This window comes from Misgurnus anguillicaudatus, chromosome 24 (genome assembly GCF_027580225.2).
Source record: "Misgurnus anguillicaudatus chromosome 24, ASM2758022v2, whole genome shotgun sequence".
NCBI classification, from domain to species: domain Eukaryota; kingdom Metazoa; phylum Chordata; class Actinopteri; order Cypriniformes; family Cobitidae; genus Misgurnus; species Misgurnus anguillicaudatus.
Window position 1 is genome coordinate 49,374,845 of NC_073360.2, and position 25,001 is coordinate 49,399,845.

The 25,001-nt window shown below is 35.9% G+C and overlaps 1 protein-coding gene and 2 long non-coding RNA genes across 3 annotated transcripts; 2 read left to right on the forward strand and 1 right to left on the reverse strand.

Moving 5' to 3' along the window:
* Positions 1-1,819: 1,819 nt before the first annotated feature.
* On the forward strand, positions 1,820-2,837 carry LOC141361626 (uncharacterized). Its single transcript, XR_012367776.1, has 2 exons — positions 1,820-1,880; positions 2,255-2,837. It is a non-coding gene; the product is annotated as an uncharacterized lncRNA (long non-coding RNA).
* Positions 2,838-3,154: 317 nt separating this feature from the next.
* LOC141361728 (protein NLRC3-like) lies at positions 3,155-12,595 on the forward strand. The gene is made up of 2 exons (XM_073863427.1): positions 3,155-3,171; positions 10,777-12,595. The coding sequence occupies exons 1-2, from the start codon at positions 3,155-3,157 to the stop codon at positions 12,593-12,595; spliced, it is 1,836 nt and encodes a 611-aa protein (XP_073719528.1).
* An 8,330-nt stretch (positions 12,596-20,925) lies between these two features.
* Positions 20,926-24,701, reverse strand: LOC141361510 (uncharacterized). The gene is made up of 2 exons (XR_012367625.1): positions 22,833-24,701; positions 20,926-22,779 (listed from the first exon to the last, which is right to left on the reverse strand). It is a non-coding gene; the product is annotated as an uncharacterized lncRNA (long non-coding RNA).
* Positions 24,702-25,001: the final 300 nt, after the last annotated feature.

Below are 25,001 nucleotides of genomic sequence, written 5' to 3' on the forward strand. Positions count from 1 at the left end.
ACAAAAAAACATCTGACAAGTCGGACAGAATACGCTAGATGTAGAACGTCAAGTGACCAAACCGGAAAACGGCGATCGCTTCCGGTTGCCTGTATTAGTGAGGGGTCGTTCGCGAACGAGCAGCTCTAAGAGCTGATTCTTTGTAGCGAACGAGCAGAGCCGAATCTTCAGACGCATACAGGGGAGCCGAGCCAGAAGAGCCGAATCTATGAAAAGAGCCGGACTGCCATCACTAAAATGTAGGGGTGACCTCGACTAAGGATTTACATATTCGAATCAGAATTGTTGAATCTTTTCATTGTCGACCGATAGTCCAAGCAGCACACATAAACAACTTTCTGATAAAGTGACCAAAACTGTATTTGAAGTGATGAACGAAGACAAAACTGACGATGCATTTATATATTTTTGAGGTAAAATGTAAGGCAACATTTGTTTAATTATTCATAACATTTTAAAGCCACGATCTACAGAACATCACACAAATTTTTTTTTTACTAAACCTAAAAATATACCTCAAAGGTGATCCTGCCTTGGAAACCCTGGCTACAATTCAGTGTTTTTATTTAATTTGGAGATTTAGCGCTTCAAAGCAGTCATGACCCAAAAAAACGACAAATGAGAAATGACAAATAATTTGTGATTGTTACTGCAAATGATAAAAACTAAGCTATATATACAATTCAATAAACGTTAATGTATAACAAGAAAAACACTGAAATGAATGATTATAGATACTACGCGTATTCTTTAACACAGAAATACCTGCTTGCTTGCTTTGACTTTGATGATCTCTGTATTCACTTTAGATACAAAAAAGACCTGATGATATTATTTATTTCAGGAATCTCTTTGCTATCATTTGAAAGTGAACACCGACCTTAATATTAAATCACAAGAAAGACAGTCGTGTCAGGCATAAATATGGTTCGGTGCAGATATTTTCCGTTTCATCACCGAAATTTAAAGAAACTGCTTACCTGTTTTGTAGTTTAACTTTTGACAAGATAACCATGCTTTAAATACATTTTAAAAACCTATACCCGTCGAAAAACATCCGTTTTTTAATGTTTAGTTTGATGAACTCCTAAATATGAGACGCAGATCACCTAGCGCGTTCGCCTAAATTGCATGCGCATTGCGCAAGCATGGCCAGCACGCAATAGAGCAACATCGATACAACGAAAAGCAATCCAAAATGTACACACTTAAATTAGATCAGAATTTACGTTTATAATAAATTTTTTTTTTTTAATAAAATAAGGTCAGAAGTAACAAAGTGCAGAACAAATGTGCAAAATGCCTCAAGTGCACGGAAACAAAACACAAGTCAAATAGATAAATCAGATAACCCAGAGTGATTTATAAATAAAATAAAATAAAGAAATTATTAAAAGAACGAAAGTATAGCCAGAATTGCCAGCTTTGTCTTTTAAATGTAGAAACAAAAAGGCAATGGTTTAGGAACCTCTTTTTAGACGTGTAGGCCTGTCACAGGGATTGTTGGATTTATTAACGCATTTTAAAAATATTTATCGAAAGTTGCTACTTCACATATTATTTGCAGGATTATAATAATATGCTGTATATTAATATATTGGGAGAAAGCTGTTATATGTGAAATCAGATAATGTGTGCACCCATATGGCCAAAATTGAAGGATCCTCATTTCATAACACATCTGCGACGATTCGACTGTGAGATTGGTAGTCGAATCAGGCTTCTCCTATCGATGCATCGAATCTTCGACTATTCGGGGTCACCCCTACTAAAATGTAGAGCCAGCGCTTGAGCCGAAAGAGCCGAATCTATGGAAAGAGCCGGACTGCCCATCACTAATACACACGCTAGTACGCACGCTAATGGTGAAATAAAGATTGGTAAGTGTCGTGATACGGAGGAGTGAAATTGTAAGTTGTTTTTAATTACCTGCTGGCTGCTTACCTTTAGCTACGTTTTCTTGAGGTAAAGGAATGGGAATATTTTGGTTTGCTATGTCATGAAAAACTTTAGTCTTGCACAAGCAAAATACAAGAAATTGTTAACTTAGCAATCTAATCACAACTCTTTATTCTTTGCCAACAATATAGGCCTAATAATCTTTAAAATAAAATATCTCTAAAATAAAATATCTCTAAAAGAGGCATATTCAACAGTATCAATCCCCATAGAATGTTGTTGTCACTGAAAACTAAATGTCATCATAGGGTCCCTGTTAATGCAATACTGTTGTATCCTTCAATTCATTGAGCAGATGAGATGGATATTAGAAAATATTTTAGGAGAGAGAAAGAGAAGCAGCTGCAGGAGATTGGCAGGCCAGTTGATTCTGAGGGAGCCGGTGTGATTGAGGTCAGTAATGGTCTATAGGTCTAAGGGTTGTTTTTCTTTTCTTTTCTTGAATTTCTTATAACAATAAGCATTTGTTGGCAGGTCTAGGCACTATGCATAACATACACTACATTTTTTTTCATTATATTTAATATGCTAGCTATATTCTAACTAGGCCTGAGACTATTTTAATCATATAATGTGATAAATTAAGTATTAAATACGTAGATGTTACCTAAAAGTAGGCTAAAGATGAGTAAATGCCCACACTCTCCACAGATACACATGTGAAACAAAAATGAAAGCAGTCATACAGTACATATTATACAGTAATCATTACTCCAAATCTTTTATTCCTTCCGCCATCAGGTTATTGTATTTATACAGTAGCCACTTTAAAAAGGATCCATATCAATAGCTTACCTGGTAAAATACTGCCTTTTTGTTGTTGATTTATATTATACATTGTATTCATTTGGCAGAATAAATCATCTTTAATTGAGAAATGCTCAAACCTGTGTGTTGTCAAATATCACTATGACTTTAAAACTCTAGTTCTTGGGTTAAACTGTATGCAAGTCAAACAAAATTGCACTCTGATTGAACCTATCCACCATAGCATTCTGTGTGTGGACAACTTAATATAGAAATTACCTATAGTATGCTATTACTTTATCATACAGTTACAAAAGCATACAGATAGCATTTAAGTCATTGCTTATAGAATAACTAATCAGGAGCAAAGTCTGGCCTAAATTCCCCCATGCAGCTTTGATGTGTCTAAAAGCTAACATTACAGTAACTTTTATTTAACAGAGTAGAAATGGAAGAGGAGGATATGTCTGTCATGTTTTACTTGTTAACATCTTGGTTTCTTGACTGGATGTTGACATAATTGTAGCTCAGTCAGATGTGAGTGCAAAAATTTTGCAAACACAAGTTACAAATACTCTGTGGGCTGAGCCCCCCCTGTCTTCCAATCCTAGTGACGTCCTGCTGACTGTATTGGAAAAATGAACAAAAATGGCATGTGCATAATCATTTTGAACGCAGTGTAGTGCAGCTTATTAAAATGAATGAGGAATTATAGCATAAATTGGATTTTGGCAATGCCAGTGATTTTGTTCATCGCATTCATTTGTCAGACAGTCGACCTTTTAGGCTCCCATACCCACTGGGCAATGTGACGTTGCAGTGTATATATATATATATATATGTTGCCCCCTCATTTGAAGATGGGACCCCCCAAAAATAAAATTCTAGCTACGCCCTGGTATAAAGTGAAAGTCATGCAAGCATAAAGACACAAATCCTGGGCAATTGTCACTGTGGGAATTGAACCAGCAACCTCTGGGTTACAAACAAGTCTCTCTAACCACTAGACCACCAATATCTTAAATAGAAGACAATTATTACATCAGTCTTAGGTGACCCTATACACTTTTTACAATAAATTTGTTAATTTGTGTTTTTTTCATGTTAAATTGTTAGTACGGTCATATACTCTTTTAATATAACAAACTAATTACAGATTTTTTAATTAAAAATATAGATGAATTTGTATGTAATTCAAGAAAACCGTATAAATAAAATACTGTATAAATAATATAGGTTATTTATATGTATTAATCCTGTTGATACAACAATGTTGATTTTTTTTTAAATAAACACATACAGTATATGCCTAATCATGCAATACATATAGGCCTGTCATAGATGTCCAAATGACGTCCCAAAAAATTACCCAGGTCAAAGGTCAAATGTTGACCGTAAGTATGACGTCCAAGTAGGGTCATGGTTGGATGTCCAAATAGTGGACCTAGTTTGGATATCGAATAGATCCAGAATTGGTCCTTGTGTCCTCACTCTATGTCATCATTAACCGTCGAAATTCAATTCCAATTCTCAAGAACGCAAGTACAGAGGACGCATGTAAATACCTGGATGTGTTCCTCAGAGTCCAAACTTTGATGACATTAGGGACCCTTGACGCGAGTCCAAGAAGGTGCACCGAAGTCGTATTTGGGACAGACTCGAGCGTCATGCCAGAAATAGGAAGTTGCCCATCAGTGTGAACTCCTCCTTTTCGTCGTCTGATTGGTTTGATTTATCTTTCGCCAGGACTTCTGGGTTGGTAAAGTGCGCAAAGCCTGCTGCCTTCCAGAAAATGTTCTTCTTCAAATATATAAACATACAATATACCAAATAAAAGAACAGACCCTCTGCTTTCAAAAAAAAAAAAAAAAAAAAACGTTTCATCCTACCTTCAGTGGTTCTTTTGTAATCAGCTTTTGAAAATGAGTAGGTTTCTGCAAAAACACCACATTTTGAGCAAAAAGCAGAGATAATTCAATTTTTGTGACTGACTTTTCATAGAGATCCCATTCAGAGCGATCTTTAAACAGACACGGACATGCAGCAGCTTGCCATAGGGCAATACTTCCGGGTTTAAAAAGTTGCCACCTCGTGGATAATAGCGGTATTGCGGAAAGACGGAAAAACTCGTCATTGGCGGGGAAGCGTTTTCTCTTGATTGACAAGATATCTCGTCAATGGCGGGGAAAGAGTTAACACAACTTGTTTTTTTTTATATTATGGCATGAAATTATGTCGTTATTATCTGTTAGCATGAAGATACGGTATACCAAGTTACTTAAGCGACATGCAGCACTTTTATATAATGGCTCCAGAACACTTTGTAAAGATGTTTAACTTGTGTAGTGTGAACTGCACAGTTCGGACCGATGTTTAAAAGTCATGTAGTCTGTACGAGCCGTCCATGTTTTCTGTTTACGTTCCACTACAAAAATGCCTGGAACACTTTGAAGTAGGAGCTAGGACACTTTAGGAAGGATAATATAAGGAATGGCCCCGCTGGAAGCATTTCAAGGGCCTGGAGTGTGCTAGCCAGTCTCCAGACCTGAGCCCAATAAAAAATCTACGAAGGGAGCTGAAACTCTGTGTTGCCCTGCAAGAGCCCCAAAACCTGAAGGATCTGGAGAAGACCTGCTGCAGTGTGTGCAAACCTGGTGATTGTAAACAAAGGTTTCTGTACCAAATATTAAATTAGATTTTTCTGTATCAAATACTTCTTTCATGCCATAAAGTGGAAATAAATTATTTGAAATTTATACAATGTGATTTTCTGGATTTTTTTAGATTATGTCTCTCAAATATGAGTTGTACCTACAATAAAAATTACAGATCTCTTCATTCTTTGTAAGTGGGAATACTTGAAAAATCAGCAGTGTATCAAATACTTGTTCTCCCCACTGTATAGACACCCAAATGAAAGGTATGATAGCAATTCAAACCACCAAAAATTCTCAAAAAACTTTTAAACATTTTGTACAGCTTTAAACACATTTACCAAACAATGTTTTTTTATCAACCCAACAAAAGCTAGTTCTACACAACTAACTTAAAATAACCCAATCTAGCCTATAAGGTTATAACTTTTTTGTGATTAACTTTAATTTACATTTTTGCTACTTTCATTTTCAAAACTTTAAACTCACTGCATCTGTAACTCGATCAGTCATTTATTCAAACCTGTTATTTTACATTCCTTAAACTGTAAATGTATCATAAGTTTTGACATGTGATAATAACTTGCTGTGATTTGATGAGCAAGAATGATCTTTTAAAATCTTTTAATACATGACATACAGTTTAAATGATTTGATATCCCAAAAGCTTTTACTGTAATATCTTTTGACCAGAATAATCTAAAGATGATTTATCCACATGGGAAAGAATTCCGAAGAATAAATCAGATCTCATATATACTGCAGTTTAAATAATCCTGGTTGTTTTTAACACATGTCTGGATAAATATTGAACAGTTTGGTTAAAATTAAACCAATGCTACAGTGCAAAACATTTTTCTTAACCAAATAAATCTTTTTCTTATGTGTCCTGATAAACCAGTTTGAGTTGTTGTCCTGAGTTCACTGGAAATTTTCAAGAAACACACTCCCACATTCTTTATGTAAATGAAAAGTAAAGGAAATTTTAGTTGCAGTGCTTCACAAGACTGAAGATCTACAAACAACATTATTAAGGTAAGTTAGTAAATATTAGATCTGGAATACTAACTTAAATTTAATCAGATTTATTATACTATTTATTATATGCATGTCTTTATATCTTATGGAGCATCTTTAGCTTGAGTATACATTTTCATGCTATAGATTGACAAACTTATGCAACATCAAAACATTTATTTTCATTCAGAGCTGTATTCATTTTTGACTCTTGTATTGTATTGTAATCAACATTAATATATTGTAATACACATTACTCTAAACTCAAAACTATGGGTGGGAGGTGATCTCTTGTGTTGTTCCAGGTTGTGTAATTCTTTACATTTTCATATAGGAATGCTCCATTTTTTTTGATTGTTCTAATAAATTATTCAAAACATCTTTTTAACGAAGCTTTTAACTTATAATGTTATAGTTCCTGTTGCCATTGTTTATTGTGCTGTCATTATGGGGTAGTGTTGTTTCTTTTTATTGTTGCTTTTACTGTTGTAGCGCCTTAATTGTAAGAAAGGCACAATACAAATAAAATGTATTAATAGTAAGTTTATTCATCAAATGAAATAAAATGATGACATATACGGCTGACAAATGAGCCCTCGCAACACAATCTCATCTTAATTCGTTTGTATTTTACAAGGTGTTTAAATCGCATGAATGTTTTACGACAACATTTGTACAATTTTGTAAGATTTGCTTTTGCCCTGTGCCGTTTAAGGGGGTTAGGGGTGTGATATCATTGTTTTTAAAATAATTGTACATTTTGTATACCTCGCAAAATACTTCCTGTGAGATCAGGACTCCGGAGGAAACAACATATATAAATGAGAGCTGGACAGGCCTTGCACACAATTTTAAATAAAACACTTGATTACGTTAGTGCAAACTTACTCAATTTCTTAAGCTTAAGTTAAATACGAAGAATATTATTTTGAAATGAGTAATAATTTAAGAAAAATAACTGTCTTTCTCAAATATATTTATTGAAAGTGTTTAGGGGTGTGACGATCTCAAGTGTGCATTCTTACAATAACAAAACAAATCAATAACATAATGTTCCAATTAGCAAAGTATTCATTTTTAATTTGATTTAAGACTATTATTATTAAGACCTGCCACGCTATTATTAGGATATGATGACATATTAGTACCTGATTTAGGATTTTGATTACTCAATTTACTAAATTTTAGTTTTTTTTACAACTTTAAATTTGACACAATATATAGGCCTAAAGTATAAAAATATCTTCATCATAAATTAAATAATTAATTCAAGTTTGGGCAGAGTATTACAGTAAAGGTTCATGGCCATTTACAAGTGATTTTTCGGTAGTTTTAAAGCACAATGTGAGTGTATTGACCAGTGAGTGTAGTACCAAAAAGGGTTCTGCTATTGTTACAAGCTGAAGAACCCTTATTTGGTACTATTTAGAACCATTTTTCTTCAGAGTGTTGTTGAAAATGCCTGAAAAAGTTGAAACAGCGCCATCTGCTGTTTTGGATTGCATAGTCACATTTATACGAAACTCATGGTTACATTTGTGAATCTCTGCTACAAAACACTGTACATATTTGTAACACCTCTGCATTTTCTCTCAAATAGCTTTTTGTATTTGCAAAGCGTTTTCTGTTTGTTTGAAAGTCGAGTTTTTCCTTTGCAAAGCAGATTGATTTTGTTAGCAAAATGCTGGATTTGTTTGTATAATTCGCTCTCTAACATCGATGTATTTACATTTAAATACACAAAGTGACTGAATTTGTTCAGTCTGATGGTTTACTATAGTAAATGATTTTTAACAAAAAATCTTTAAGAAAAATATTAGTATATTCTTAATTTAGCAAATTAGCAAGTAGGGTGTGATTAATCTGAAAATATATTTAAGTACAGCTTTTTAACATTTAAGTACAGAAGAGTTTTTATTTAAATTTTGGGCACATTTATATTTAATTATTAATCTTATTTACGTTTTTATTTACTTGTAAGCACAGTGCAGTGTTAATTTTTAAACTCTGTAATGGTTGGCTGACAATAATAAATATTTATATAAGGAATAAAAATAAAAAATATTCTTATAGTAGGAATAATACTTTGTTTTTGAATTGTGTAAGCTTTGAATTTTGAGGCCTACTTCACTTCTGGATTTTTATGTTGGTTAAATAATGGTGGTACTTGGAGACCCAAATATTTTCCGAGGTGGTACTTGGTGTAAAAAGTTTGAGAACCACTGACTTACTCCATTCATATCAGAATGTCTGATTGTGTCTGATTGTCTTCTGTTTAAGGTCATTAATATTGTCTGGATCAGACTCAACAGATCAGATCAGAGTTTCTGTGATTGATCAGAATATAAATGTTCAATCTGAAATGGCTCGTAGTTTCGAATCAAAGTGTTTCTCATTTTCAGTATAAGAATATATTAAAATGTATGCATTTTATTTGACTTTATTTTTTGTGTATTTGTAAAAAAAAATTTTTTTAAACATTTTAAACCAAATCTTGTATGATGTTCTCAAAATCAAAAGTATGAGTAAAGCTCAATGAGCTTTAACCAAAAATTGTTAGCTTGGAGGTCAAGACTTATAAACTCTCTATGATTTATAAACAATTTCTAATTAAAGCAGAACATTAATGTGTTAATGTGTCATCAGATTTAATCAGAGTCTGTGGTGTTGATCAGATTCATCAGTGGAGATCAGACTGTGACTGAATGATTCATGGCTGATTCACAAACATTAACAGATGGAGATGATTCTTCAAGAGTCAGTTATTATTAATAAAGTCTGTATTTACATAAACATTTAGTTTACATGTACAATACTTTTATTAAAAGGAACTGTTTAATTTAAAATGTAATTGGTTATATTAAAAGTTTTAAGAAACGGTAATTATTACAGGATATAAACATCATCAGCATGTTTTTATTATGTATGACTAATAAATGAAAGAATGGTTTACTTGAAGAAGAATGTTAAGCTACTGTATAATAACAGCCTCATGAAAAGCATTCTGGGAACCAGAAATCCTCATCAACCTTTTTCAGTTTTTTACTTCAGATTTTGGTTCCCAGAATGCTTTGCATGAGGCTGTTATTTTAGTTTTATTCTGTGAAGAAAAAGACTTGTTAATGTTTATTTAATTTTAAACAAACTGTTGCCAGTTCATAACATACATTTAAATCTACAGTAAGTTACTGGCAAACAGAAACTATCTTCTTTAAAAAGTGACCATATGTGGCACAATTTTGGTTTACACTTAGATTAGTGATTGCTGACTGTGCCATATCTTTGCCAAAATTTACCCCAGATATGTTTTAAGATAAGAGGGCAAAATGTGTTGCAACATATGTAGGACACTGTAGACTCGCACAAAGAAAAGCTAGTGCTTATTGTGCCAAATCTGGTCATGATATATATGTTTTATAATATGTGGGCCACATAATATCTGGGCTACTTTAGGCTCACACCCAAATTAGCTAGTGCTTACAATCGTTGACAAAACTGGCCAAGCTATGTTTTATAAGTGGGTCACATTTGCTACATTATAACAGGACCACACCCACAATACACTTCGAAAATGCTGAGTTAGGTCAAAAAAGGACAAACCCATCTGTTGGGTTAAATTAACCCAGAAAATGTTCATATTTGACCCAACACTGGGTTGAAACAAACCAGCATAGGTTAAATTACAATCCAAGGGGCAGCATTGGCCCACATTGATCCAACACTGGGATAAAATACCCTTAACATTTTTTTTAGAATAGCTAGTGCTTACTGTGACATATCTTTGCCGGAACTGACACACCTTTGTTTTAAAATAAATGAGTCATATTTTCCATTTCATACATATCTGGGCCACTTTAGGCTCACAATCATATTAGCTAGCTTAGGCTCATAGCTTAGGCTTCAAAATATGTCTTCGTTGCATCATGTGAACCATATGCATCATGCTTCTTGTCAAAATACGTGTCTGCCGCGTCAAAAGGGTTCATAATAAAAGAGACGCTCAACATTCACAAAATACTCACAAGACAATCAACTCTGATTACACATGAAATTAAGCGAGGATCTGGCACTTTTATCATTAACCCTTTAAAGGCGCCTTGCAGCAGACACTTATTTTAACAAAGAAACATGATGCACATGATAATTCACATGACGCACCGAACACGTATTTTGACGGGCTAAATACATGTTGTGATGAGCTTCGCATACAATTTTACTTTAATCTAGAAGGTAATGATTGAAACATACAGTTGTGCTTTAGTCAGAGATCAGATATCAACTAACTGTAAACACATTAGAGGTTATGAACAGAAAGCTGACAGTATTAACGCATGGATTTATGTATCTCATTATGTCTTTTTAAATGTACTTCTTTAATTTATGTAACATCTGTTTACAGTTCTTATTTTCCACTTGATGAAGTTCAAAAGTTCAGATCAAAACTAAAAGAGAAGTATGAGCGTTTGTGTGAGGGAACATCAAATAAGAGAAACCCAACACTACTGAATGAGATCTACACAGAGCTCTACATCACAGAGAGTGAAAGTGGAGAGATCAGTAATGAACATGAAGTGAGACAGATTGAGACACAATCCAGAAGAACAACAACAGAGGAGACACCAATCAAATGTAATGACATCTTTAAACCTTTACCTGAACAAGACAAACACATCAGAAGTGTGCTGACAAAGGGAGTCGCTGGCATTGGAAAAACAGTCTCTGTACAGAAGTTCATTCTGGACTGGGCTGAAGAGAAAGAGAATCAGGACGTCCACCTCATATTTCCACTTCCTTTCAGAGAGATCAATTTGATGAAGAACAAAACACTCAGTCTTTTAGATCTTCTTCATCTTTTCTTCCCACAAACAAAAGAAATGGAAATCTCCAGTGATAAATATAAAGTGTTGTTCATCTTTGATGGTTTGGATGAGTGTCGTCTGTCTCTGGATTTTAAAAGTAAAAAGAAGTTGTGTGATGTACGTAAATCAACCTCAGTGGACGTGATGCTGACAAACCTCATCAAGGGGAATCTGTTTCCCTCTGCTCTCATCTGGATCACCTCCAGACCAGCAGCAGCTGATCTCATCCCCTCTGAGTGTGTTGATCGAGTCACAGAGGTACGAGGATTCACTGATCCACAGAAGGAGGAATACTTCAGGAAGAGAATCAGTGATGAGAGTCTGTCTGATCAAATCATCTCACACCTGAAGTCATCCAGGAGTCTCTACATCATGTGTCACATCCCAGTCTTCTGCTGGATTTCAGTCACTGTTCTAGAGAGAATGTTGAGTGAAGCAGAGAGAAGAGAGATCCCCAAGACTCTCACTCAAATGTACACACACTTCCTGATCATTCAGACAAACATCAAACATCAGAAGGACTATGAGAAGAAAGATGAAGACATGATCTTCAAACTGGGGAAACTGGCTTTTGAGCAGCTTGTGAAAGGTAATCTGATCTTCTATGATGAAGACCTGAGAGAGTGTGACATTGATGTAGCAGAAGCATCAGTGTACTCAGGATTGTGTACTCAGATCTTCAGAGAGGAGTTTGGTTTGTATCAGGGGAAAGTTTACTGCTTTGTTCATCTCAGCATCCAGGAACATCTAGCAGCTCTTTATGCTCACATCTTCTTCACAAACTACAACACAAATGTGTTTGATAAAAGTCCTAATGCAGGTCGCTTTTCTAAGTTTTTGAGAATAAAAATAATCAATAATAAATTAAGAGAAGAGAATTTATTCCTTTATTTGCATCATCGAGCTGTAGATAAATCTTTAGAGAGTAAGAATGGACATCTGGATCTTTTCCTGCGTTTTCTTCTGGGTCTTTCACTAGAGTCCAATCAGATTCTCTTACAGGATCTACTGACACAGATGAGAAGATGCTCCTACAAAAATGAGAAAATTGCCATGTACATTAAACAAAAGATCAGGAAGAATCTGTCTCCAGAGAAATCCATCAATCTGATTCACTGCCTGAATGAACTGGATGATGATTCACTGCTGCAGGAGATTCAACGTTATGTGAAATATGGATCAGTAGGATGGACCAAACTCTCCTCTTCACAGTGGGCAGCTTTAGTTTTTGTGTTGTTGACGTCTGAGAAGAATTTGGATGAACTTGATATAAAACCATTTATTGGGGACGAAAATACAGCAGATGAAGTTCTTGTGAAACTGCTGCCTGTGATTAAAGAAACCAAAAAACTCAAGTAAGTAAAACTAACAACAATTACATGACTGTTTACATATTAAAGCAACACTATGTAGTTTTTCATGTAAGATTGGCTTACAGCTCACACATGTGGTTGAAAAGCGCAACAGTGCCTGGTATCAGACACTCTTCTGCAGGTAGGGGAGGGGCGGGGCTGTGTTCTCCGACCCGATCACGTGACTTACGATTGTGGTTGTAGCAGCTAGGAGGCTAATCAGGTTGCAGTAGAATTCATACAGGAGTTGTTCTATCACTGAAATAATTTTAGAGACATTATTTTAAGGTCGAAAAAAATAGTGTTGCTTTAATACATTTAATAAATTATTTTATGATTTTATTTTGAATTCTTACTTTGGGAGAATCTTTTCCAAATCAGCAGTCAGTCTCAAAAGCAGAACTTTTAGGGGTGATCTCTCAGACAGGACTTAAGTCAAGATGTCGTAACATAAAACAGCTGCAATAATGTTAGGCGTACAGAATGAGATGACTGAGACTCAGAGAATGAATTAAAACTTTAATTATAAAACTAGAAATCAACAGACAGACAACAAAACAAACTAAATACATCAGAGAACATCAATGGGAAAAACTGAGAGAGCTTATATGGTGTATAGATGATGATGATGATGATGATGATGATGATGATGGCTGGCTAGGGTTGCTACCCATGTCTGATAAAAAAACCTGGACAATCAATTAATATTCTATTTGTTAATCTTTGTTATACAGCTATTCAAGGTTTATTCATGTAAATTCACAGTGCATTAACTATATTAACAAGATTTAAATAATGTATTATTAACATTAACAAAGATTTAAAGGATTGCTTTATAAGTGCAGTTCATTATTAGTTCCCTTTCAGTCGGTCACTACAACGTCACGTCGTGACCGACGAATTGGGAACCGCTTCGCGGGTGACCTATCTACTTTGAGAACTATAAGAAACGCCAATGAACTTGGCATGCAGGTATTTGCATAATGCCGGCGCCGCCCCGCCAGGTGAGTATAAAAGCCGCAGGTGCATAATACCAAATCAGCTTTATTGCTTCGAAGCCGGCAGACATCTGCTCTCGAGAAGCTGTTTAACTGATCTTCGTAGATCCTGTCTCTAAGAGGGAAAAGAAAAAGATCTCAGCTTGCTGAAGTTGGTTGGGCAAAGACACCTCAGCGGAGGCTCACAGTGTTTTTTCTCCACCCTTTCTCTCTCTCAAATTCAAATTTCAAATTCAAATTCAAATTGCTTTATTGACATGACATACTTCAGTACATATTGTCAAAGCATTACACAAAACAACATAAAACATAACATACATACATTTATACATACATATAATTATACAAATAAATACAATGTTTAATGTGGATGTGTCACTCAGTCCCTCTGAGTTTGTGGCAGTTATAAATATAAAGTGCCACTAAAGAAGCAGTAGGTCCTTCACCAAGTAAGATTTTTAACTTATCATTTTCACCAATTGACAGAAACTCAGGAATAATCTCCTGTATTTGATTGTACAGTGAATCTCTTAAAGATTGATATTTATTACATTGGAGAAGGAAATGTTCTTCTGTCTCAACTTCTCCTGATGTGCATTCATTACATAAACGCTCTTCTTTAGGTAACCAGGTCTTTTTATGTCTACCTATTTCTATGGCCAGCTGGTGGTCACTAAGTCTGTATTTAGTTAGTAAACTTCTGTGATTTATGTTTCTGACTGTGACCAGATATTCAGCCAGACCATACTCTCTATTTAGTCTTAGATAGCATTGGAGACGACTTTGACCTTTTGTTTGTTCTTCCAAGTATTGTATGTATGTCTGTTTCTCTCTGGACATTATTTCTTTCACTCCTCCAGGATTATAAGGTCTTGTGATGTTGAAGGTTTGGTTTGTGAGTTCTGACACCATTAAACAAAGAGGACTTTTCTGAGCACTCAGTTCTTGAGCTTTAAGAGCTTTAAAATGTAATGTGTCTTCAGAACTAGATTTTAAATGAATCCAGGGGCCTCATTTATAAAAGTGCGACGTAGGAACTGTCCTACATTTCATCTAAGACCATTTCTGAAATGATCGTAAGTGTGATTCAGAGAAAAGGAGCTTACGCACAAAAAAACGTGCGTACGCCTCTTTTCCAGATGTGCGGTTTATAAATCACAAATTATCTTAAAATTGTGCGCAGCTGAATGCTTTTAGAACTCCGCCTTGTAAACGCCCCTAATTTAATTCATTGGCATTGTAACGTATGCTCTTAAATGAAGTGAGTGAGAAGTGAATCCATGTGCAAAAGGTGTTTATTAGTAAAATCCCAAAAGGGCCAGCAGGACCTCTTGGCAAGGCGGGGCAGTTCATAAGAGGTCCTGGGTCATGAGGCCAGGATGGTCCAGGGTCGTGGGACCAGCATGGTCCCGGATCATGAGGCAGATGTGGGCCCGGGTCATGGGGCAGGTGTGGGCCCGGGTCATGGGGCAGGTGTGGGCCCGGGTCATGGGGCAGGTGTGGGCCCGGGTCATGGGGCAGGTGTGGGCCCGGGTCATGGGGCAGGTGTGGGCCCGGGTCATGGGGCAGGTGTGGGCCCGGGTCATGGGGCAGGCTAGGACCTGGGTCATGGGGCAGGCTAGGACCTGGGTCATGGGGCAGACATGGGGCTATATCATAGGGCAGGAATAGACCTTGAACACAAGGAAAGGAAGGGTCCGAGCACACTTCGGCCTCCGCCTTGGTGTCCTCTGCCTCCTTCCTGTGTCCAGGTACTACCCCCCCCAAAAAAAAACTTGGGAAAACTTCCACAGTCCAAGGTGGCGATGTCCCAGATGGTGAATCAGATGAGTTCTTTGAGCCAGGTGAATCAGATGAGCCAAGTGAGCCAGACGAATCAGATGAATCAGGTGAGTGAGATGAATCAGATGAATCAGACGGGACAAGTGAGTCGGGCAGGACAGACGAATCAAGTGAGTCGGCCAGGACAGACGAATCAGATGAGTCAGGCAGGACAGACGAATCAGGCAGGACAGACGAATCAGGTGAGTCGGGCAGATCAGATGAGTCGGGCAGATCAGATGAGTCGGGCAGATCAGATGAGTCGGGCAGATCAGATGAGTCGGGCAGATCAGATGAGTCGGGCAGATCAGATGAGTCGGGCAGATCAGATGAGTCGGGCAGATCAGATGAGTCGGGCAGATCAGATGAGTCGGGCAGATCAGATGAGTCGGGCAGATCAGATGAATCAAAGGAGTCGATTGAATCAGAGCAGTCGGATGAATCAGATGAATCGGATGAATCGGATGAGTCGGATGAACCGGATGAATCAGGCAGGTCAGATGAGTCCAGGGGTTCGGGTACAGGGCCTTGAGATACACAGGGGACAAACGAGCAGCAGGCAGACCAAACGCACCACAATGCAACGGCAAATTCATAAAGTACATAGTCTATGAGACATACCTCAGCGGTAGATACAGGCATGGCGGCCATCATAACGGCAGGTGCAGGGTGAATATTAGCTCTCCTAAGTGCAGGTGTGGTGGTGATGATGGCCCTCTGAATAACAGGTGCTGGGATGACGGTGGTTTCCATATAAACAGGTGCAGGTGCAGACACAGACAGGATGGCGGCCATTTTGGAAACAGGCAGGGTGGCGGCCATTTTATGAACAGGCATGGTATTTTCAGTTTTGGGCAGAACGGGCAGATCATGACGTGGTGTGTTATGTGCGCTCACCGGAGGTGTATCCCCAACACCCACAGTGAACGGTGAACCACATAACAACAGTGCAAAGTCAATGTACTCCTCAAGTGACCAAGCATCCATATCCCGTGGCATCAGTAAACGCAAATGTTCATCCAGGGCATTATAAAACAGACTTTTGAGTGTAGTATTGTCAAAATGTACCTGATAACTTAAATCCAAAAAGTCCTGAACATAATCCTCAATGCGGCGGTGGTTTTGACGAAGTGCAAGCAGAGTGAAGATGGGTTTCATGGTGCTGGTGGGAAATTACTGTCCTTTGCTGGATTCTGGTGAGGCTGTATATTCTGTAACGTATGCTCTTAAATGAAGTGAGTGAGAAGTGAATCCATGAGCAAAAGGTGTTTATTAGTAAAATCCCAAAAGGGCCAGCAACCAAGTCCAAACAGGGTAAATCCAATACACGTAATCCAAATAACAGGCGAGAGGTCAAGGCAGGCAGAGTCACAATCATATATCCAAATAAACAGGCGATAGATCAAGGCAGGCGGCAGACAGGCAATAATCCAATAAACAGGCGTGGGTCAAATAACAGGTTGATGCAGATACAAAATACAGGATAACAGATAACAGATCAGGTAACAGAACAAACAGGTAACGGGCTGGGCATACGAGTGTAATATACAGCAGCTAACAGGTGAACAGGAAGTGACTTATATACAGAAACAAACAGGAAGTGTGAAGCGTAACATGGCATGATGAGTTTCAAAATAAAAGTCCAAACAGAGCAGAGAATCAAAATACAAGAACAAATAACAAAAATACACAAAATACAAGAAAATACAAGACAAAACCTTACAAGCATATAAATATTACATCTTCAAAGGCCAAATTTTCTGACTGCTACAATGGCGAGTGGTAAGAAAACATATTTGTTGTGGTTTGCTTAAGTTTTTAACATTTCTAAATTCTAACATGGAAACTTTATTGACATCACTCAAGTTAAGGCGATTATTAGTGGATCTTTCAATTCACGGGTTTCATTTAAATATAGTTTTACACGTAGGCTAAACATATATTATATATTATATTTGTGTCTTTAAAGTTTTGTTTCAGTTTACCATGCCTCCTGCGCGGCGGTGTTAAAATAAGATATTTTCGACTTTAAAATTCAAAGATCGTATCTTAAACTGTCGGAATATATTCCATATGGGTTCATTTGGATTTACAGATGTTTAACATTAAAATCGATGCATGGGAATAATTTGTATACATTTTTGAAATACCCATCACTCTTAAATGTCGCATGTCCCTTGGATACATCGAGGCTTCACAATTTAGTTCCTTTCACGTCGTTTTAATCATTAAATTCGATCGGGTTTACTCTCATTCAATAAAGCACATGGTCTGTAACATTTACATGTGCCTTAAACACTGCGAAACAATTTTGCTATATTTTTAAATATTTTTTGAAAAGATGACAAACTAGAAAATCGTTTTCTGAACCTATAGCTTGGGCGCCAGCTTTTTGCATTAGAATAGGCTTACATTTTAAAATATCAAAATAGGCCAACATATTTTGTTTTAAAATATATTCTAAAACCTGGTTAAATTATTTTGGAGTAGCCTAGTAGGCCTTCTGTTTTTACGTTTCTATTCTGAATAAACAAACAGCGTAGTTTACATGCTTCGTCCTTGTTGCATTAGCTCATTAAGATAATTCTAAACAGATTTCTGTAATTCAAACAACTCTGAATTGTAGTTGAGAACGTCACGGCGCACTGTTAAAACATTGTCGGTAATGTATCGGTCGGGCTGGGCTCGGACACAACGTGCAGGGGCTTCGGTTATGTTTTTTTGTGCCCGATCTAAGCTCTAATACAGATGATGTTGACGCTGTAAAAGTTTCGAATATTTATTTATTTTTTATAAAACATATTCAACACTTTTTTTACATTAGCCAGGGGATGAAAGAGAAAAATAATTAAATTAAAACATGGAAATGCTGACATACATTAATACATTTAGCAGCTTTCTTGTTTATCAGATTATTAATAGATTTTAGGTAGCCTATTGCTTAACTTCTAATAAAAAAATACGGAATAATGGTTTATAATCACCATATTTACATTTATTTATAATAAACGTTGCAAACAAAAGTAACACATTAATCAAATAATATTTCTTATGTAATAAGATATCATAAGAGAAAAAAACTAATTAAATATTTTCCAAAGTCTTAAGAAAAATATATGAATTCTAACAAAAGAGCACAAATCTAACCATTTTTTTTCTTTTTTGAATAAGGACAACTCCAAAACAAATGAAAAAATGTTTCTGCATGTTGACCACAAAAGGTACAAAACAAAAAGTTTTGAATATGCCTACCTGCAATACTGCAATATTGCCACAAGGAAACGTGCGTACGTCAAGTCGGAACCTGACGTGGAGGTAAGTACTTTTCCACGTCAAAGACAAGTTTTATAAATCTGAGTGTTTGAGTGGATTTGAGCGTACGCACGGTCTTAGATCAAATCTGTGCGTAAAAACGCTTTATAAATGAGGCCCCAGAACTTTAAAACTCTTTTCTTAGTTGTTAAATTTAGAGGAAGACGGCCCAGTTCTGCTCGACAAGCGTTGTTAGGTGTGTTCACAGAAAAAAGGATGTTTCTGCAGAACTCAACATGAAGACCTTCTAATGGATGTTTATCCCAAACCTCCTGACTAAGGTTACTCACCGGACCCCAGACCTCACTGCCATATAAAGCTATAGGCAATATTACACTATCAAAGATCTTTGTCCAGATTCTGATTGGGATGGTTATTTTAAATAGTCTCATACGTATGGCATGCATTGCTCTGCGGGCTTTCAAAAGTAAAGTTTTAATGGCCAAATTGAAATTTCCAGAGGAAGTTAAGACCAGACCAAGGTAATTATATTGTGAGGTGTGTTGGAGTTTGGTGGTGTTCAAAGTACATATGTGTTTATGTTCCAGGTTTCTGTGTTTTTTCTGAAATATCATAATCTTAGTTTTTGTATGTTGACTTCTAGGGTCCAGTCTTGGCAGTATTTGTTTAGGATGTCTAATTTATTCTGAAGACCCTCTGGAGTGTTTGATAGAATTACTAAGTCATCTGCGTATAATAACAATTTGACTTCAGTGTCATATAGTTGTAGTCCTGGACTTTCAGATTGGTCCAGTCGATCTGCCAATTCATTAATAAAGATGTTAAATAAGGTTGGACTAAGACAACAGCCCTGTTTTACCCCTCGCTGTTGGGAGAAATATTCTGTTCTTTTCTGTCCAATCTTTACTGCACATTTATTTTGGTTATACATGTTTTTAATTAAGTGATATACTTTACCCCCTATACCACTTTGAATTATTTTATAAAATAATCCTTTATGCCAGATTGAATCAAAGACCTTTTTAAAATCTACAAAGTATGCAAATATCTTGCCCTCTTTTTTATTGTGTACATGCTGATTTATTAATGTGTGCAGTGTATGAATATGATCAGTGGTTCGGTGTTTAGGAAGGAAGCCAATTTGAGATTTACTGATGACATTGTGTTCTTTTAAGAATGAAGAAACCCTTGAGTTGATAATAGAACAGAAGACTTTTCCCAGGTTACTGCTAACACAGATTCCTCTGTAGTTATTTGGATCTGTTTTGTCTCCACTTTTAAAGATCAGAGAGATGAGGCCTGTATTCCAGACTTCCAGAAAAACACCCAAACTCAAAATTATGTTAAAAAGTTTCAGGAGTGCATGCTGAAGTTCAGGAGAGCTGGTTTTTAGCATCTCATTTCTTATATTGTCAGGACCACAGGATTTATTGGATTTAAGGGATTTTAGTTTTTCACTTAATTTCTGGAGGGTTATTGGATAATCAAGAGGATTTTGGTTGTTTTTGACACATGACTCAAGAGCATTTAATTTTTCAAGGATGTTTAATTGATAAGGATTATTTTAAAGGGGCAGTCTGATGGGAATAGAGGCTTTCAAAATAATTTTTCCAAATTTGACTGTAAGGTGCCACCCACTAGCCCAACGACGGATGAAAGTGGAGTGGGTGAAGGGGTCTCGTGTTCGTTCCTTCCTCAGCGCTTCTAGAAGAATAATTCCATATCATGATTAAATTAATTTCTTTGATCTCTGTGTTTAAATTATAATCTGACTCCAATTTAATATACTAAGAATTTTGTGCATTATTCTAATAATCTGTTGATCATAATTTAGATGTTTGATTATTTATAAATTCCCATAGTCTTAATTATTCGTTCATTAGGGACCCGATATCGCACAGGATATACGCCGGCCGTTTGCGTACATCTCACGGACACAAAATTGCCAGTTCTGATCTTAGTCAGAGGTTGCCGGGTAAACTAATATTTTTATGTCTGGCCGCCCCATGCTTGCTCCGATCATAAAAATAGTTACTTTAGTCACGATCATGCAACTTGCTAAGGCAGGTGATAAACATAAATCTGAGAGTCCTGGTGAATGTGCTACCTGCTCCATTCAACATCAAAACACCAGTGTGATAATATCATGACATACTTATTTTGCGGTAATATCAGACTCCTTCTAATCTACTGGAAATAATAATTTCTGAAAGAATTAAAATAAATCAATACAATTTCTGAAGAATTCAGATGAATCAAATGTAACAATTTATTATACCAGGCAGGTTTCAGCTTCAAACATAAATTAAACAATATCATACAGAATTTGATTCAATTCCAATTAATTAAAATGATCAACAGTTGCAAAAGTTACAAAGTCATACCTGGCAATAGACACTCTGGCTACAGAGTACTTCCATCATGAATATAATATACCCAAAATGGTGTAAGAAGATTCTGTTAAAGATTTCTCCCATAATGTTTGAATACACACACACAAAGTGTGGGGAAGTTTCTTACTAAAGAATACTTCCATAATGTCTGAATACACACACCCAAAGTGTGGGGAAGATTCTTGCTAAAGAATACTTCCATTAGTCTCTTGCCAAGCCACCTTATATACACAGAATGAGACAAAGAATAGTAATATCTCAAATCAGGATTTGGTTGGTCGGTTCTCGTGACCTGAAGGAGCACCAAATGGGACTGTTAACCATCTGTAATCTAGATCTCCTCATGAGTTGACACCCATCACAGGAGTACAGATTATGTCTTAAGTTTTAAACTTTGATATACTTTCTCTTAGCATTATAGAAATTAGACCTTTTTAACCATCGCACCATGACCTTTAAAACAACACCAAACATGAAGATGAAACCTTTGTAGCATCACAACATATGATATATCCAATGTTACATGTGTTTAGTATATTTCCAGTAACCAAAACCTTAAAGGAGAAGAGAGAGGGAGTGAAATACAGATCAGTTCCTGTGTATCCGTGACCCCTGTGGAGAGAGACAACACGTCTCTCAAAAATAGACACAGAATGTGTTTTTTATTGTTTTATGGTCCAGCTCCAAAACCAAAACTTGTCCACCTGTCCTACATCTCCTCCCCTGACCCCCTTGGGTCACTGTCAGAGTACCCAAGGGGTCATTTTGGGTGGACTTCTTGGGTCTCCATACGTCCTTTGTAAATGTAACAGTCTTTTCAAAATGAACACCTGTAATGTTAAACAATGCCTGCAGATATCAAAGCAGGAACTTAACTGTGATGAACAGGTGTCTGTGATGGACAGAATCTCTGTGGTTCTCGTAGTTAGATAATCTCCCAAATGGATCTGGTTGAAATTTGTTGTACAAAGTCCATTGTGTCAGCCAAACGCATGTGCTCTGTTCATGGAAGCTGTCTCCTCTCAACATTTAGAAGCATCTGTCTCTAATGGGGTCCTCCCCTGGATATTTTCCTGACCTTTTGAACAGTCCTTTGTTACCTATTGGCAGAAGGTATTTTTTTTTTTTGATAGAAAAGTCAGACCTCCGTAGGTGAAGGAATTCCTCACACTGAGAATGTACCACTGTATGAGAGGGAATTGGAATATAATACACATGACCATGAAATGACTGAACACTGATGAACTTGACTTTCCTTGGAAGGAAATAGTTGTGAATGATTACAATAACACATGACATTATTAGATGTTTCATGATATTGGTGCGAATGGTAAATAAGGTCTCCTTTCCTTTTTCAAAATAATTTGTCCCAAAAGGTGATCCCATTACCAAACTCTTCACTACTATGCATATTGAACATAGAGTGGAATTTTGATATAATCTGTGTATTTTAAAGGGAGAGTGGCAAAAGTTATTTTAACTAGCATATTTACCAGTGGTATACATCATTAAAGCATATAATAACAATACCATTCAAATATAATACAAATAAATGTAAATTATATGTATATAAAATACAGATATTTATACTAAAGTATATATAATATGATATATTTATAATTTTAATAATAATAGAATTATTCAAAACCTTGAAATGCAAGTTAACCATGTATATCTAAGAATTCAATTAAGTACTTAAAACATACCTAGACAACTTAAACTTTAAATCAAGATTTCAATGAAGTAACTTAAAACATACCCAGACAACTTAAACTTAAATCAAATAATTTCTGAATTTCTTATTTATCCATTGTCAATAATTCTTTGCATGTTGTCAAATAATTCTGTACATATATGTTGGTTTAGTCACATTCAATGGTAAGGTGTCTGATTTATGTGATTGATCAGTAGAAGTGCCAGCACTTCAAATATAACCATTTTGTAAAGTTTGAAATTTTTAGACATGTCTGCAGCCATGCTAGCCATTTCATTCTTCACTTACTTATTTTAATCTGAAATAGGTCTTATGTAATCAATTAATAGTTCTTATTTTACCTGTATTTGTACAATCAGAGACAAAACAATTGATGTGTGACTATAACCATACATATGTTCCATGCACACTGAAATGTTTCATGTAGTTCAAGAGAAAATTGACCCAATAGTTTATATTACCATGAAATTAAAATCATAAGTTGACCTTTAATTTTCTCTCCTATGTGTGAGATGCTAAATGGGTTTGCATGTATGACAAACTCTAGAGTTTGGATTCTAAGTCATTTATCATACATATGTGTGATGTTTTAAGCCTGGATAGTTTTAAAACTTATACCAGGTTGCAGTATTATGTTGTTGCAATGGTGAAAATATGTGCATTATATGTTCATGCCTGGAAGTGGGTGGATTCTAACCTAAAGTAATCTGTGTTGCACAATTTTAGTTCCGATGCTACATCGGGAGGTCATATAATGAATATAGTAGTTAATTACTGTGAGATGTGTATGACCCCTCAAAGCATTATCACACCCACCTCCTGCATTTTAGGTTTGTGCCTGTATTTGGGTTCAGACACATCTCTAGTGTCAGGACTCTTAAGGAGTCATAGTAATCCACCTGAAAGGAAAAAAGTTAAGATAACAGACAAAGAAACATTAATTTCTAAAATTTTGGGCAATTTGCATTAAGACATGGCATCATCTTTAGTTTAAAATGATGTCACTACCACACATCTGTCAATGACAGCAATGCATTAGGGTGTAAATTCTTCTTGATAAGAAGATTTGTATCATTACTTTCTGCAAATTAATTTCAGAGGCCAGATTAAGTTGGGAATTTTCTGTTATGTTTGACTATGTTGTTTCAGTCTGAGTGTGTATAGCACCATAAACTGCACTTGCATTTAAACTGTGAGCATAAGAAGTCCCAGTTTTGCTGGGGAAATTTTTGGATTAACTTTAATTTTAATCTTAAATTTAAATGGCTTTACTCTGAGTTGTTCTCAGTACCGTCAGCTCACATGTTTAACTGCTGTGATGTCTGTTTATGGTACACACTATTAAACTTTTCAATCTCTATGACCTGTAGGACTGTAATTTCTGATGATTTAACATTTCCCACAGTTTCAATCAACTATCAAAGTACATTGACTGATCAGATTCAGTTTAAATTGATGTTTCAAATTTATAAAAGAGTTGTTTGGTTTGCTATCTTGTGCCATAATATTATCAGTGTTCCTGCAAAGCAAAAAACAAAGCCAAACAACAACAAACATAACAATAAACAACAACAAACAAACAACAATAACAACAAAACGAACAAGCAAAAACATACACATACCCCCGTTTTGGCACGAGATAGTGGTCCAAATAAATCTGAATCTAAATATTCCCTGGGCCTTTTTGTGGGTCTTAATCATGTAAGTTTGAAATGCATGTAATGCATCATTTTTCACCATATTAGGCCTGTCTGGCCATTATAATATAATATATATTATAATGTAATTATAATATAAATTACATTATATTAAAAATAATATTAATTAAAATAAATGTTATAACTGGTCTCAAGGGCTTCTAGAATGATGGTACTTTTGCAAAATTGAGAACACATTTCTGTGAATTGACCCTGCAGTAGCATTAACAGGTCCACTAACAGCAACAACTCTTTGTTGTTTTTAGGATGCAATGCATCGCAGCACATACTGGGTACAGAGCTTAACTCATTGCTCAGCTGGGGTTTTTTGTGACCCTCTGGAATTGGGCACAATTTTCTCATGTTTTTAGCTGAGGTCTCATTAAGTCTTATTTAGATGTTATTCTATTTGAATATGAAAAGTAATCAATGAATAGGACGTAAGGCACAAATTTTGTTATAGATTTTAAAGTCATAAACTTTTAGCCTGAAGACATACAGAAGTCCAAAAACACTT